Source organism: Anguilla anguilla, chromosome 14 (assembly GCF_013347855.1).
Source record: "Anguilla anguilla isolate fAngAng1 chromosome 14, fAngAng1.pri, whole genome shotgun sequence".
In the NCBI taxonomy this organism is placed as follows: Eukaryota; Metazoa; Chordata; class Actinopteri; order Anguilliformes; family Anguillidae; genus Anguilla; species Anguilla anguilla.
Window position 1 is genome coordinate 4754327 of NC_049214.1, and position 18356 is coordinate 4772682.

General features: G+C 47.6%; 1 protein-coding gene across 1 annotated transcript in view; it reads right to left on the bottom strand.

Moving 5' to 3' along the window:
• The window catches only part of niban2a (niban apoptosis regulator 2a), a 53303-nt gene that overhangs the window by 16937 nt on the left and 18010 nt on the right, over positions 1–18356 (bottom strand). Inside the window, exons 2-6 of the mRNA XM_035391106.1 lie at positions 14818–14948; positions 13602–13727; positions 13091–13196; positions 11910–12077; positions 3021–3136 (exon numbers count right to left, since the gene is read on the bottom strand). Coding sequence (XP_035246997.1) covers positions 3021–3136; positions 11910–12077; positions 13091–13196; positions 13602–13727; positions 14818–14948 — 647 coding nt within the window. The remainder of the gene's footprint in view (positions 1–3020; positions 3137–11909; positions 12078–13090; positions 13197–13601; positions 13728–14817; positions 14949–18356) is intronic.

Sequence of the window (18356 nt, forward strand, 5' to 3'; positions counted from 1 at the left end):
TCTATTTACGAATATGCACAATGCTCAACCCTCACAAAAACAGAATGCACTGAAAACATAATGACATAAATAAATATATCTTATCAAGATACTGAACACTTTACAAAATATCGGCAAATATAAAAATTATTGCCACTTGCGCAAATACGGTAATATACTGAAAAATGTGAAAATATGAAATATATGTATCATTATAATTTCGACGAAATCCACATGCTACACACACTATATAGCAGCAGGTTTCGTTTGCATAAGGGATCACGGTAATGTGAAAACCTTTCGTGAGGAGAAAAGGCTGTACAAAGCTCGGAGTTGAATTCATCCACAGAGTAAACAGGGACACTTTTTTCCTTTCTCGCCGATCACGACCTCTTAAAATTATGATGTAGGAAGAAGTGACAATAAATCAGAAAGCCGTCCCGCCTCCACCTCAACTTCCACCTCCCCACTCCCAGTCCCCGAACACAAGGCCAGGCCTCTCCAGCTCGCCGAAGCAGGTGATGGATGTCGTTTACACTGTCTCTGTCAGCAGCCATTGTTTCCATCCCCATCAACTTTTGCACTGTGACAAAAACAACAGTATTGTTCTCTCTCTCTGACTCTCTCTCTGTCTCTTTCAGCCTCTTTCTCTCTCTCTCTCTCTCTCTCTCTCTTCCTCTTTCTCTTTCTCACAGAGTTGGACCATCACAAGCCCCTGGACAAAGGGGTTAAGTGGAAAAAAAAAAGCAAGCGCACAACAAACAGTGCGGTTCAGCTGAGGCGGTTTTGTAAGAGCCGTGTGTTCAGCGCAGGGTGGACTGAGGCGGGAGCCAGAATAACCAGTCTCCTTTGCATCTGGGCTCCAAGGAAACACGCAGGCCACGCCCGGGCTGGCGTACAGGCCGCCCCACCGACAACCTGCCTCCGGGGGAGAGGGAGAGCAATGAATGGGGCTTATTCACTCCGTCTCTCCCCCCCTCCAAAAACAAAAACAAAAAATACTGTCACAAGGGGGGGGGGGGGGGTGTCAGGTCATGGGATTCACTCTGTCCCTAGAAACTTGTGTGGAGGTGTGTGCTTGGATGCGTGCATGTTTGTTTCAGTGTGTCTGTGTTAAGCATGTGTGATCATGAGTATGTGTGTGTGTATGTGTGTGTGTGTGTGTGTGGGTGCGTGCGTGGGTGTGTGTGTGTCCATGTGCGCTGTGCGTGTCACTGTCTGTTTGCACAAATAACATTGCGAAGAAAAATGATGAATAAAATTGATTTAAGTATGTTTATTTTAAGTTGAGCTCGGCTAGCAGAACAAACGGTTATGAGAGGACATTAATCCACGGTGAAGTTCACGCTCACAAAGAGTCACCAATGCGTGGAACACCGTTTTTCACCAGTGCTGAAAAACTCCCTGGGACTATTCAAGAGCAGGCCTGGATCAGTGCTGGATAAACTCTAGACTGCAGGGCAAAATGATGGCCCTAATTGGCCAGCTGTTTTCATTAAACTAGCAGTTCTAGTACATCCATACATTTATACAGTAGAGTTATATAGTTCCCTTTATGCAGACAGGGGAAAGCTCAGAGGCTTACAGATACTGGAGGGATCATATTTACCAATACCCCGAGATGGGTAAAAAGGTTGAGACTCAGCCACCCTACGGACTGCACCACACGTTCTCCCCTATAGGTTAGATTTTATATTTTAACTGTCGCTTGTGTTGAGCTTGTTGCTGAGTTAAATGCTAAATGGACTGCATTTATATAGCGCTTTTATCTAAAGCACTTTACAATTGATGCCTCTCATTCACCCATTCACACCCACACTCACACACCAACGGTGAAAGGCTGCCATGCAAGGTACCAATCAGCTCGTTGGGAGCAATTAGGGCTTAGGTGTCTTGCTGAGGGACACTTCGAAGACGCCCAGGGCGGGGGATCGAACCGGCAACCCTCCGACTGCCAGACAACCGCTCTTACCTCCTGAGCTATGTCGCCCCGGAGTTATTAAGAAATCACTGGGAGAGGAAAGACAAAAGGGCCAGTGCACGCTGACCTCAGATCAGCTCTAGCTGTGTTCCAGAGTTAGAGCTGGGGCAAGGAGTGTGCAACCAAGTCATTATCTGTTTCTGTATCTGTTCCACCACCAACCTCATCTGTGTCTGTATCCGTATTCAGTTAGAAACCAGAAGTGGACGTGCCCAAAACAAAGAAGAGGTCGGAAAATATAAACAAAAAAGGTTTTTTCCAACTTAAAAACAAGCATTTACAGACTACAATAAACTCACTAATGCACCAGTATAGGTGCGTCAAGTACCAGAACAAATTACATCGCCAGTTAGTTAGCTAGATGGTTACAAGCAAGCCCGTTATGTTAACCCTAGTTCCCCTTGTACTTAAAAAGGTAATGTTTGGATTAAATAAAGCCTTGTACACCTTTGTGCCAATGCACAGCAGACACATGGATGATGGCAATATTTGAAATAATGATAAAAAGTACTACCCCTGATTTCACAAAATACACATCAACATGTGACAAAATCATGGTCTACAGTTCATCTTCAACCTCTTTGCCAACATGGGAACAAATGTGCATATACCTGTATCTAAGAGCTGTCAAGCAACAGGGATCTCCAAGGGAAGACTCATTTTCGTATTTTTCACTTTTCGTCCAGTTCTTCAATAACGTGGCCACAGTGAAAAACAGTTTGCAGTTTTAATATCCGCCATTACTATCAGTTTAGATACTGTACCTCACAAGACAAAGGGACCTTGTTTTCAAAAGGACAGCTGGGGCAGCTGGGGCTTTTATTCTGCCGATTTGAATGGCCTGCGCAGCGAGCGAGCAAACGAACGAAGCTCCCCGCTAAAGCTGGCTCACAGATAAGAGGCGCTAAACTAACAAACCACCAGCCACTGGCTCACCCTACAGCTCAGAGTCCTCATTCGTTCCTACCGCTTGATTGACATGTAAGGCAGCCAATCGCTGGTCAGGCAACGGAATGCGCGCCGCCCCCCCAAAGACCGTAATACAGATTGGCAGACTCACCTGCGGGGGCTCCCCGCACATCATGTCCCAGGTGCCGTACTGGCCGCGGGCCTGCCGGTAGAGCCGCACCGCGTCCGTGAAGGCCGGGGTCTGCACCTTGTCCTCCTCCGAAAGTTCTGCAGGGGGGCGAGAGAGAGACCGACTCAGTCTGAAGCCACCGTCACCATCACCATCACCGTCACCGTTACCCCTGCTGCTGTGTGTACAGGGCGTTTGCCGAAGGACAATCTAGTATGTTTAAAATAATTTAAAACATTTGAATTGCTACATTCAATCAACCATTGATAATCCTCTGATGTTATTTCTAACCCCCCCTCTTTGGAATCAGCCAAAATATGAATTTCATTAGGTACCGCGAAAGGGAATTAGGAAGTTTAAGGAATTAGATATTTGAGGACTAAAGTCAACATCTCAGGCAACAAATCTACAAGGGAATTAGAAAATGTTGTAACTTTTATTGATTGTAGTTCCCAGCCAGCCTTGCTTTTGGGGATTTTATAGATGCGTGTGTGTGTGCGTGTATCTGTGTGTGTGTGTGCATGTATATGTGTGTGTGTGTGTGTGTGTGTGTGTGTGCATGTGTATTGTGCGTGTGCGCGTGTATCTGTGTGTGTGTGTGTGTGTGTGTGTGTTTTTTTTTAGTGTTAATGATACCTTAACACAGGGCAAAAGCCCTGTAAATAAACGTCTATTAATGGATTGCGTTCAAAACGTGACGTGCAGATGTTCCCGACTCTGACCACAGTGACCACAGCACTCTATTCCTGACAATCCTGCCACATCAGGAAATGGTACACCCCAGGCAACCCCCCATCCCCTCCCCACCAGCCCCCCACACCCACACCCCTGGGGCAAAAGTTCCACTGTCGCCATGGTTACAGCCTTCAGCAGAGACAATGGCAGCCAAAGAGGACCCGGCAGCAACAGTTGTGTTTGAAGAGCCAGAGCTCGACACCACGGGTTATTTTTACCCATGAACACGCCCGCCCGGAGGGCAGGATTTCCTAAATTTAGAGTTTTCCACACAGGCCTCAAATCTGTCCTCTTTTATTTTAGGCTTACCCTGTTCTGCGCCTCTTGGAAAAGCCAAACTTTTGAACAGGATCTAAGGAGCAAAAGTCCTACACCACCATTTATTTTGGATTGGGAGGTACAGCGTTTTTAAAATCCAAAAAACCCCCTTGTCTATGTCTGTATAATGCTGTACGCTCCTATCCTGCCCCCCCTCTCCCCAACCCACCCCCCAAAAAAGTGCTGGAAATATGTGCAAAACATTTGTAAGTTGATTGTGAAGAACCAAAAACTTCTGTCCTCAAAATGCGAATTCACACAGAAGGTCATTACCATCCTTTCCAAAGACTGTTAGAGCTTGGTTTGGAATATTGAACCGCCCGAAACGAATTCCTGGCCACTGGAGTTACACAATGATTTACACAAACACCACTGTGAAGCAAGCGTGTAGCCCACCTCCCTGTTGGACATGAAACAGCGCTGAAACAGATTTATAACACACTAGTGTGGCGTGAATTTCGGTTAGTTTTGAAACAAGTTCCTCACAAGCAGAAGAAAAAAACACAAAAAAAACAAGGACTTCCTCTCCACTCCTCATCATCACTTCAGAATTTCTGCTGTAGGGCTCCACTGCAGTTCACTCATTAGCAAGAAATCTGCCCCACCCCACATTCCAAACAACACAGATCGTGGTTTCAGAATGATCCATCGCGCGTACAACTGCAACCACGGGCAACGATCATGTAGCCAGCCGCACAGCCATACTTCCATGCTATTGGAGGAATGACGAAACCATGAAACAAGAGTTTCCCATTCCACGCTAGCTTGCGACGTCAACGTCGAATACCTTCTGCAATCGTCACCGTGACTACACCAGAGAGCTCTGCCTCTCCACTTCCTCGTACAACCCACTCATACACCATGACTACCTCATACACTGACTACATTGTTCCCCTTTGTTAGACAAGATGGAATAGTGAGATGGTTGACTAATCCAAATGGATTCAGTCTTTCAACCAAGTAACCAACACAAAATCCTAAAGACAGGCCAAGACATGGAATCATCTGTGCCACAGATTATCTAAAGTAAACAGAGAGTCGTCTCCTGTGCTTGCTTACTTTCGCTTTACTTGCATAGTCCAGGGCAGGGCTGACCAACTCTGTTTCTGGAGGTCTACCGTCATGCAGGTTTTCATTCATCTTAATTTGGCATACCAGATTCTGCTAATTAGCAGCTCAACAAAACCCCTAGCCGTCGAATGAGGTGTGCTTTGTTAGGGTTGAAATTAAAACCTACAGGATCTCCAGGAACAGCATTGGGACGCCCTGGTCTAGGTGTCAAATACAAGGTGACACCGATGGGAGGGACAGAATAGGGGGACACAGGGTCATGTAGTAATTCCAGTTTTAAACACTGTTTTTTCTTTAGAGAGCAAGATTTTAAACAAATAAACAAACACAAATTTTCTCCCTTCCCCCTCATGGGTTCTGGGAAACTAAAATAACAAACTAAAATAAGAAAGACAAAATAAAACACAATGAAAACTTTTCAGCCGTGTTATTTTTGGTCTCTGTTTCACTCTCGCTCTGTGAACAGGGATTCCCTGGGCTCAGACACCTATTGTGGAAAGAAGCACAGTTCAAAGCCCTGGGCTGATTAGTTAATACCACCCAGGTGCGTGCGCCTACTCAACCCAGAAGGCGTGGCCACCGACAGCTATGATTCCCTCTGCCAGACCGAGCTCTGCCACAGGGGGTTGCAGTGCTAGATCACAGCTCATGAATATTCACAAAGAGATGGGCCCAAGGATACAACATTCGCTGCCGGTGCTACCGTACCTGATCCCACCCCTTTATCCGTATCTGTGAGAGCTTTGGATTCAAACAGTAAAGTGACTGTGAGCTTTGAAACTGAAACATAAGGAGCTGAGAATCTGGTTGGTGTAGCGAATCTATGGCACCGTCTCTTTGAGATGCAGGAATCGAGCACAAGCTCCATCGAGCACACGCTCCATGGGAGAAGACTGACGAAAAAAAGGCGAAGGACAACAAATGTTCATAAACTCTGCCCTGTAGGGTTGGGGGGTATGTGTGGGAGGAATGGGGGAGGGTTGCCTCGGGACGGGACAAAGACAGGAAGTGAGGCGGGACTTGGGGAGATGGGAGTCAGGAAGCACACATCGCGTTGGCTCTGTCTCTGGAGAACACGCGGGAGACACAGGGCATCTGAGAGAGGGACAGAGGTCACAGGGGTCGAGAGCCTGGGCCTGGTGGAGCAGAGAGTAAACAGACCCGTTTGTCCTTATCACTACTGCATGCCTACACACACACACACACGTGCATGCATCCACGCATGCATACAAACACGCAAATGCATACACACGTGCATGTACATATACTGTATGCACACATGCATGCATATATATACACATGCGTGCGCATGCATACACTCACACATGCACATGTACACACACACACATACATGCACACATACATATACATACACTCTCACATGTGCGCACACACAGGCACATGTAATGTGCTTTCAATATATTGTCCATACATACGTTCACTCACTCTCTCACTCTCTTACTCTTGCAAGAGAATGACATCCGGACCAAAATACTATCCCAGCATGCAACAGGCAGGGCAAAACAAAAACCCTTCACGGATTTCTGCGGCAGTCATCGAAAAACACACGGAACCATTCGGCACGCCTCCTGCCCTTCTTCGAACCCGACCCTAACACAGCTTCAGTTACACGTTCGGTTTCTCGTACACCCATTTCGCATGGCTGCTCTCACACGCAGCGTCTTCTCCAAGCACTGTTCCCAGAACAGTCGGGTCAGCAGGTCACAGTCTGCGGCACGTGTGGTTTCCTCTGGGAGTGTGCTACCCCAGATCAGTGCTGCCGTTTTTCGACGGGCCCGGGACCCTGGTTGGATCCCGGTCCGGCTGGCTTCCTGGTGCACGCGCGCAAGAGGGGAGAGAGGGCGAACTCCCAGGCCCAAACTGGGAAACGAATGACCAGAACATCCTGAGGTACACCAAGTGCAGGCCTGGGTCCGATAAATATTCGAAATAATTTAACCCTTTAGACAACAGTAAAAATTCCCACATATTACTGGAATTTTAATAGAAACTATTTCCACAATAAAATTTAATCTCATAGGGATATGCAGTATGCATTTTAACGTATCTGGTATGTACCGTTAAAACGTTTAAAATGCATGTTTGGACCAGGGTGTGACTGACTGTGCACAGAAGCTGTTCAAAAAAGCTAAGGGGGTGGGGGGGCATTGAGATGACCCACATGTGATGGGGCCCACCCACATGCCTCTGTTCTCCTCCCAGTTATAGGTCTCCTCCTTACTGTGTGCTCATGCAGTCCAATCACCTTTAAAGAGCGGATATTTTACGACGCTTGAGTGAAAGGTTCTCTACAAGTAAGATTTATATGACATCATACATTCATATTCTTTTAAATTTATTTTTTTTTTTTTTTGCATTATTTTGTTTTATTTTTTTCATTTGTCCATTTAATTATAATTTTCAGAAGGAATACATATAGGAAAGGCAATACATATTTTCCTCAGAGATTACAGACGCTGCCTCCATCGATGTCTGTATGGGGGTTGGGACATGCTCTGTTTAATCTGGCTTTTTATTAACAACCAGTAATGCCGTAAATATCCAGAAGAGAACTGTAGAAAATACTTTTGCTCTGTTGCCTTTATTAGAGACATGGCAGCAGCACACTGAAATGCTTGGTTTATTCCACGTTAGTGTTTCGAGGGAACTGCTTTCAGGAGAGCAGGCCTGGAAATATGAAATATGCGGCTAGGTTTTATTGGACGGATTTTAACAACCGTACATCCACCCGTTGTATCCCCTGGGCGGTACAGGGGCAGGGGATAGACCTCGGGCCGTGTGCATGCGCGTGTGTGTGAGAGAGAGAGACACAGAGAGTGAGAAACAGAGATACATTTAAGATTATATATGACATAATGATTGTGTGTGTGAGTAGGCGCCTGTGCGTGCGTGTGCGTGTGTATGTGTGTGTGTGTGTGTGTGTGTGTGTGTGTGTGCGCGTGTGAGTCTGGTTCGAATTATGAGACGCAAGCAAACTGTCTGTGTCTGTGCGTGTGTGTGTGTGCGCGTGCGTGTGTGTGTGTGTGTGTGCGCGTGTGTGTGTGTGTGTGTGTGTGTGTGCATGTGAGTGTGTACGTGCCTACGTGTGAGTCTGGTTCGAATTATGAGACGCAAGCAAACGGTCTGTGTCTGTGCGCATGTGTGCGTGCGTGTGTGTGTGTGTGTGTGGGATTGAGGGGATTCTCCCAAAGAGGAAGTGCTGGGGATCTGCTTTTCCTCAGTGGCTGTAGAGAGACAGGGAGGGGGTGAGAAAGGGAGATAACGAGTGACAGCAGTAACGGAGGGAAAAAAGCAAAGGACAGAAAGGAGAGATGGTGGGTGGTAAGAACGGAAGGAAAGAAAAGATTGAGGGAGGAGTAGAAATGAAAAACTGCAGCATGATGACAGGGAAGAGTCAAATTCAAAGAGCTCCCTAATACCTGTAGACACAACATATCACACACACCCACATGCTTGCGGGGAGACACACACACGCACACACACACACATGTACAGGATACAAAAACACACACACCCACACACAGATACACATGCAGATACAGACACACCCTATTACACACACCCACACACTTGCAGATATACATACACAGCATAAAAGCACACAGACACACACAAACACCATTAAAGACATGCACACACTCGGCATACAAGGACACATGGAGACACACACACACACACACACAGATACAGAAACACTATATTACACACACCCACACAATTTCAGACACACACATACAGCATAAAAGCACATGCACACACACACATACAGCATAAAAGCACATGCACACACACACAAACACCATTTAACACAAACAGGCGCACACAGTGGTAAACAGACCGAAACTTAAGCCCAGAAAAGCCTTAATCATGTGCACACTAAAAAAAAAAGTTCCAGACTACAAAGGCCTCTTCCTCGCCCCGAGAATCACAGTTTGTTTTGCCTGCCAAGGAGAGCAGTCATATGCCTTCATCCATGACCAATAACAACAGCCCCCCAACTGCCCTCAGCCAATAAGAGCAGCCCTCCAACCGCCCTCGACCAATAATAATAGCAGTCTCTTCTATGCCCGGCTGACCCATGCAAGCGTGTGTGTACAGTCACAGGGCAGAGTAAGTGGCCACATGCAGATGAAAGCCACCCCCCCCCCCCCGCCCCTGCTCTGAAAAGCTTCTGGGGAGTCTCCTGCATGTCAGAACAGGTCTTCTGAGAACAGAAGGGAGTGAAAGAGAGAAAGAGGATGAACACGGGGGGGGGGGGGGGGGGGGGTGGAGTAATATAGAGGCCAGACTCTTTAACTCCCTCCTTTTTCACCCCTGTTGGGAGTGGGGGGGGGGGGGGGACAGGGATTAATATGTTTATATTAGGTATTACAAGGATAATCGACTTTGCTGCATGTGACCAACGTAAGCAACTAAGACAAAAGTAACAAAAAGGACCCAATTGTAGAATGTGTAAATACATACACATCTCTCTCTCTCTCTCTCTCTCTCACACACACACACTCAGACACATATATATATATATATATATAAAGCACTGGTAACCCACAGCTCCTATAGCTTGCTGACTTGCTGAGACACATGGACGCGTGTTCTAAACGTGCTGCAGATTAGCTGCACTTAGTCAAGCTCTGTACGAACTCTGCAGTTAGGCATACTGCATCTGAACACATATACACCCTCACACACCAGCAACGTGCCTGAACGAACTCTTCTTCTCCGGTCGATTGGCTTGTCTATGGGAGCCCGCTCGCGGGAAGCGTCCGCTGCGCTGGAGACGCGAGCCGTACGCATTATGGGATGGCGATGCATTGTTGTTTTACCCTGTTTAGAGACCAAGAAACGGCGACAATGCTGCACCTATCGCTGCCCTTGTTACGGATAAACAGGTCCTGAAAGCCCGTCTCTCTGAACATGTCCGCTCTTGCTGTCCGAAAGGCCTTTGAAATGCTACTCGATGGCCTCTCACTATCATCATATCCATTTCCACTCAACCTGGCTCCCAGACTTATTTGTTTTTTTCTTTCTTTCGTTTATCTCTAACGCTAACGCCACAGCAGTATCAACACCCTGCCTACAGTAGAAGGGCTTCACAGTTAACGTAATTCAGAAACAACGCTAGCTCGATTAGCAGCAGTCGTTATAGGAGAGGAATAAAGCAGGACGCTCTGTGAGGTGTAATTATCTCTAGAAGGACAGGGGATCCAATATCCACAGCTGAGTGTCGCCTGCTAGCCGAAACAACACTGCAGCGCACTACGCTATATTCCGCGGTTATTCTTACGTCATCTCTTTTGTGTTCGTAACTGCCTTTTCAGGAGGGTCAAACGTGAAAATGTGAAAGCGTGTTCAGAATTTTTTTCACTTCCTCTGTAAACGACTTTCCCCTTATTGTGAACCTGACCCTGCTTTTTAAAGCCACTCTGGTAGAATTCATATTACATTACATTACAGGCATTTAGCAGACGCTCTTATCCAGAGCGACTTACACAACTTTTTACATAGCATTTTACATTGTATCCATTTATACAGCTGGATATATACTGAAGCAATGCAGGTTAAGTACCTTGCTCAAGGGTACAACGGCAGTGTCCTTACCCGGGAATCTAACCTGCCGACCTTTCGGTTACAAGCGCAGTTCCTTACCCACTGTGCCACACTCCGCCACACACTATTCATGGGGAACCGAAAGCAATCTTGGTGCGAAACCACATTACACTAAAAAAAACATTTCGTTTTTACTCCCATTCATGAAAAGCGTACCTTCTTGGTACACAAAGTGACTGTCACTGCCTTACACTGTCACACACACACACACACACACACACACACAGCAACATCAGCAAAGCAAAAGATCAACAATCGCCTGGCCGAATGATGTCAAAGATGCTCCTCATATTTTGGTGACCATGTGATGCACAACGCTTCACAGGAAATACTCAGAAACTAATTCACCACCCTAACTAATCTGTACCACTGTGTGTGAGTGTGTGTGTGTGTGTGCACATGTGTTTCACTGTAGTGAGAGGGAAAAAAACATATTGTACCCATAGAGAGTCACAATTCACATCAACCAAAACTATTACGTTCACTTGTATCAAATAAAGTTTTCGTACTTCATAACTAAATGTTGAGGTGCGTTTTAATAAGGGGCAAGCATTTGCATAGGGGTGCTAACACAGGTGTCTTAATAGAAGACCCACAAACACTGGTTCTCTACATTGGGCCACCCCTGCTGACTGGCAACACAATCCCTCCATTATGTACCCACTTTAATTCCTCACATTGTCTCTGCTAAAGACAATCCAGTTCTCATCGTCTTAAGAACAGGTCCGTACAATAATAAGGGGTGGGTTTTAGTTCCTTGTCCTTTATCCAACCAGCATTTTTCCCATAAATTTGACTCGCAACGCATCAGAAACTCAAGATTTTGCCAGCATTTGCCATGCTGTTAACGGCGAAGACAGCCAAACTCACAAAACTGTGGTTCTGCAGGGGAAAAAAAGTCAAATCAGCACTTAACCGTGAGATAAAAGGTTAAGGACAAACCACGGTGAATGAATCCAGGAGGACATGCGGTTGGTGGGTATGTAGACACCCCCCCCCCCGTCAATTCCACCGTGTGCCACACCCCCGATAGGCTAACCGAATGCGAGCCCTTGGGTGTCTGACGGGTGACGGACGGGCGTGGGAGCGCTCTGGAGCTCCGCCCCCCCGGTTCCTCACCGTTGTTGGTGTGCCGGATGCAGTCCTGGAAGACGGCCTGCCACTTGGTCTGCTCCTTCTCCGTCATCACGCAGAAGTAGTGGTGGCAGGCGTACGGGTGCCACAGGATGATGCAGTACTGGGTCGCGCACTTCAGGAACGGAGAGGCGCTCGCTTTGGCCTTCACGCCTGCAACACACACACACACACGCACGCACGCACACACACGCACGCACGCGCACACACACACACACACACACACACACACGCACGCACGCGCGCGCACACACACACACACGCACGCGCACGCGCACACACATTCACACACACACACACACACGCACGCATGCACACACACACACACACACACACTCACACACGCACACACACACACACACACACACACACACACACGCACGCACACACACACACACACACACGTAAGCCCAGACATGCGTAACCACACACGCACACACACACACGCACACACATACACACACACACACACACACGCACGCACGCACACACACACACACATGCACACACACACACACACACACGTTTGTATTGCTATACTTGTGAGGACTTGCCATTGACTAACATTCATTCCGTAACCTCTAACCCTAACCCTAACCCTAACCCAAAGCCCAACCACTACATGCCTAACCTTAACCTAATTCTAACCCTAACCCTAACCCTAAAACAGCCTCTTGAACTTGTGGGGACCAGCAAAAGGTCCCCACCTTGCATAATTTCCCTCATTTTCTATTCCACATGCACACACACACACACACACACACAGATAAATAAAGCCACACACTGACACACAGCCTCCTCATTCAGAGCCATGTGATATGATCTATCAGGAGTCGGTAATGTATAGCGCTTTTCACCCCACCAGCCATCGCTCCCTTCCCTCCCTCTCTTTCTCTCTCTCTCTTTTATTGACATTACAAGAATACACTTGTGTCGCTAAAGCAGGAAGAGTTATTTGAAACAGCATTTGGAAATCGAGCACATGACAAAAGTAACAAGGAAGAAAGAAAAATCAATCTCTCTCTCTCTCTCGCTTATTCTCTCTCTGTATGCATTATCAAGACTGATTTATGTGTAGAGTAAGTACTACAGTTCCCAGGGGGAGTAGCACGCAAGCATCATTACGTCATTGTGTTCGCTCTGGGGGCGGAGTCAGTCCCTCTCACCTGGTAGGCTGTTGCTGATGAGCTCCATGTACTCCTCCACAGAGGTCAGCGCTCTGTACCCGGCGCACTTGATGATGCCCTTGGGGTGCAGTCCCCTATCGTGGGCCTGCGAGGAGGTCAGGGGTCAAAGGTCAACATGATGATACATACCACACGGCGTACCGTGACAGAGCAGCGCCATTTTCACTGCTAACACACGCTCACGCTGCTGTGCTACCTGTGTTCACAGTGCAGATCCACCACACCGACCTAATGCATGTGTGTGACTGTGTGCGTGTGTGGGTGTGTGTGTGTGTGAGTGTGTGCGCGTGCGCGCGCGTGTGTGAGTGTGTGTGTGAGTGTGTGCACGCGTGAGAGTGTGTGAGTGTGTGCACGCGTGTGTGTGTGTGTGTGAAGGTGTGCGCGTGCGCGCGCGTGTGTGAGTGTGTGTGTGTGAGTGCGTGCATGTCTGTGTGAGCGTTCTTATGACCAACCATCAGAAAATGGACACAAAGGTTTTCTAGCTCCTCACCATCTTATTTTCATAGTAGTAGATGTTGTACGAGTCCGGTATGAAGAAGTAGCGGTTCCGCCATTTCCTGTTCTCCAGACACTGGAACAGGTTCCCGGAGAAGATGTTCTTATCCTGCAGTGGGTCCTGGGAAAGAGGAGGAGAGATCTGAGGAGCTCACATAGCCCATAATACACCCACAGTCAAACAAATAATAAAAATATCAACAAAAAAATGTTGCCTTAACTGCAAACAATAAAAATTTCCCAATACCAATTCACTGCCTGCCTACATTTCAGAAAAACCTAAAACCTGTGCATGTGCATACGTGTGAAGCACAGACCCTTCCCCACAGACACGTCTGTAAAATCACCTCTGTAAAAAAAAGCAGTATTGAGCTGACAGCTGCAGACAACCATTAGCTGAGCCGGTGAGTTCAAACAAATCCCCCCAACAGACAGGCTTCCTGTTTTTAATGAGCAACCAGCAGTGAGACGTCCTGGATGTGGACCTTTATCTATTCCTTCATCATGTATCTGTTCCTATACCCTCTACATCAAGGCTGCCCAGCCCTGTTCCTGGAGATCTACCATCCAGTAAGTTTTCTCTCCAACCCAAACATAGCAAAACCTCATTCAACAGCTTGAGATCTTGTTGAACTGCAATTAGCAGACACAGATGTGCCAAATTAGGGTTAGAATCTCCAGGAACAGGGCTGGGCAGCCCAGCTCTACATCATCAAACCTGGACAATGCTCGTGTCTGTTATTTCAGTCTTACATCATCACTGCTGGACATTGCACATATTTGTTATTATATCCTCGACATCCGGGGTCTCAATCTCCAGTCCTGGCGGACCACAGACCCTTTGTGATTTCCTTTCAATTGCCAGACAATTTAGGCCTTGGAAACAAGGTGTGCAGCCTCTTTACCCCATCAGGGACTTACATTAACCCTCCAGGCAGCTGTGTTAAGAGATCCCTGCTCTACATCATCATCAAACCGGGACACTGCACCTCGCTTATTACAGTCTGACATCATCAAACCGGGACACAGCACCTCGCTTGTTACAGTCTGACATCATCAAACCAGGACACTGCACGTGAAATGTGGGAGTGGGTAGGTTAACTGAGGTGGAGATAGAGAGTGAGAGTGAGGGACAGACACACAGACGGCCGGAGCGGGGCGGGGCGGGACGAGGCGGGGCGGGGCGGGGCGGGGAGGGACGGGACCCCTACCTTGCGGTGCAGCAGTTGGGACTGGGGTCCGCCGTTCCCCTCTATCTCAAAGCGCACCTTGTTGAAGAGGGCCACGGCGTACTGCTGCTCGTACAGCCGGCTGAGCTCCTCCGTCACCTCCCGCGTCCGACCTGCAGAGAGAGGACACCGGTCAATCCGGGAATGGGAATTCTGGGAAATCTTTTCTTTTTTTTTTTTAAAGCAAGGACTCCTCTGCTGTCATTGTTTTGTTTTATTTAGTGATCTCGCTCCATGGCATTTGAACTGGCATTCTAAAAAAGCCTGTTTTTACCCAAATACAGTGAGGTATCCTTGGGTAACTTGCATAATGTTAAAGATCTGTTAGGTAATTTCCATCACAATAGTCCATATTGAAAAAATTAAGGCTTGCTGGGATTAAATTAATGTCAGAGTACAGAAGCCTCAAATTTGGGGAACAACTTACACCCACCCCCACACACACACACACACACACACACACACTACTATAACACAGTTCCTTCACACACACACCAGCTGTGATTCTTTAATCTGATTCCTTACGTGATTCTTTAATCTCGTTTCCAACTATACCGTGAAGTTTTCCTCAAATGCGAAACATCAAAGAGTGAGATGGGTATCCTTTCAAACCCCGCCCCTCAGGGCCCGACTGCCCAGAGGATGTACGTTCCCCTCAAATTAGGGCTGAAACCGGGAATTGTGGGTAATGAGGCAGAACAGGCTGACTGGGCCTCCCCCTCCATCGGTCCCGACCACAGCATCACAAAGACACAGAGCCAGGATAACGTCAACCCGTCCGCCACGCCCTACTGCCCCTCCTCCTCCCATACGTCTCCATGACAAACCCGTCTGCCACGCCCTACTGCCCCTCCTCCTCCCATACGTCTCCATGACAAACCCGTCCGCTACGGCCCTACTGCCCCTCCTCCTCCCATACGTCTCCATGACAAACCCGTCCGCCACGCCCTACTGCCCCTCCTCCTCCCATACGTCTCCATGACAAACCCGCCGCTCGCTCCCCCTTCCCACGATTCCAGCTGTGTGATGGCCCCCCCAATTACAGCTGTACCTCCGTGACCGTCATACGACACCGCTCACATCTGCCAAACATCAGCGGACGCTCGGTGCGACCGACACATTCAGGAGCTATCCCGATTCAAAGCCCTGACCCTTGCCTACACTGCTGCCAACAGGACAGCCCCCATCTACTTGCAGGACATGACTCAATTCTATGTGCCTGCTCGACCACTCCGCTCTGCGGCAGCAGGGCGTCTTGTAACCCCTCCCACCCGCCCAAAGGGATCACAGAGCTTCTCCACCCTAGCTCCCCAGTGGTGGAACGAACTCCCCGTCCCTCTCCGAACCTCCCCCTCACTATCCATCTTCCGCCATGGCCTGAAGACTCATCTCTTCAGACTATACCTAGAATAACCACCACCACCACGCTGTATTAAAAAAAAAAAAAAAAAAAAAAACCCTTTTTCCCTGTCACTTGTTACATGTTGCCCCATCCCTGCACTTCTTGGTAAATTGTATTTGTCTTTAATACTGTAGCTTATTCTTCTGCCTAGTTTGGCTTTGCAGATGTTAGACCAGGATAGTGTTCATTGTTCTCGGCTAGAAATAGCTGTACAAAATAAGTAATTGTACCTTACTGAACCCGTGTTCAGCAGTTGTCTACGATCATGAAAATGCACTTTTTGTACGTCGCTTTGGATAAAAGCGTCTGCCAAATGAATGTAATGTAATGTAATGTAATGTCTATCTAGGTAAACTCATTCCTAGCAGTTTCCCCATGCCCTAATAGCGCTTAGATAAAACCATTTTTTTAAAATAGAGATACTCTTCCCTCTCTGCCAAACAGAAATCCAATGTCCCAGCAGGACAGCGATGGGGACGCTGTGCTATAGGAGGTTCTGACCTTCGTGTGAGACAGTAAACTGAGGTCCAGACTAACGAGTGTGCTCATTGAAATTCCCATGCCACCTTTTTTTAAAACTAGTAGGTCTGTTAAACCCAATGTCCCAGTTAAACTCCCACATAAACTGTCCCGCTACATCTGGCCACTTAGCCACCCCCCCACATCTGATTGGCTACAAAAGAGTTGAAGCCAGGCTGCACTCCCTACCCACACTGACTCCCCAGGCCCTCAATACAAAACAGAACAGAGTTCTCAGCCAACATACCTTGTTGAATAAAGGTCAGATGCATAAAAAAAATAGTTTAATCTTACTGGTCATATATCATAAGTGATAAGAGCGTAGGAATGCAAGACGGTTTATTGGTGAGAACAGGCCATATATCCCATGCCCATCCATAATCATTATTTTGCCTGCGGCCTACAGAAGACCTGACAACAGCGGCTGAGGCTGGCCTGTAATTATTACTGCAGGCTGCAAGCACACAAATCATGCGCGCCGAGGATGAGGAGGTCACGTGAGGAAGCAGGGGGAAGTGACAGAGCGGAACAGCTGAGAGGTGATTCCAAAAACCGAAAGAGACGGTCGCCATAATTCCCTTTTTTTAAAAAAAAAAAAAAAGAAAGTCATCTTTGCCACTCACAGGTAACTCACCCGTGTAAAAACACCTGAACTACGCTTCCTCTAAACGTTCGCCATCACGACCTAACACGTGACCTGACCTGAGATAACATTAACGAAGCCGGCGATAGCGGTCCACGGCCGCGGCACGGGCTATCGCAACGCCACCGTTCAGCGCTGTGTACTTATGAAAAGAGGGCGCGTTCGAAAAGGGAAATTTGGCTTCCACGTGCGCCCGTGGTGAGCGATAGCCGTTTAATGGAAACCGTTAAACACAAAAGGAGTCTCACATGAAAAGAAGCGCTCAGCTAAGCTGACAAACAGTAGCTTAAACCGCGTTTGAATAGATTAATCTGAATAAAATATTGTCCGCATACCACAGAGATGAACACATACGGACGCACAAAAGGCTAACTGAGCCCGGGTTCAATCTAACAACGCCGCGGCGCATAATGAAAGGAAGCATATTTGCGGGAGTTAAAGGCTGATTGGTGGCATTGCTCCGGAATGAAATGAAATGGCCAATCGCGGTCGAGGATGAGCTGAGCGCCGTGGAAACGAAATGCCTCTGGTGGGCGGGAGTGTGGTTTTCGGGAGTGGCAGTTCAGGCTCCTGTTAAAGCCATCAGACAGGCAGACAGCAGGGCCCAGCTCTCTGGCACGGCAATGTTAGGAAGAAGGGGAGCGGGACTGGGCAACGGACAGTCTCTCTCTCTTTCTCTCTTTCTCTTTTCTCTTAGTTCTCTCTTTTTTCTCCTCTCCATTCTCTCTACAATTTCCAAAGTTCAAAGGCATACACCAACAAAAAATTAAACAATAAGAGAGGAAGAAAATACATATGCGCGCGCGCACACACACACACACACACAGACAGACACAGGCACAGACACAGGTACACAGGCACAGGTACAGACACACACACACACACACACACACGTGCAGAAGTTACATCTCTAATCAGGAATGAGTCTCTTTTCCTCTCTTCAACTAAGAAGCTCAC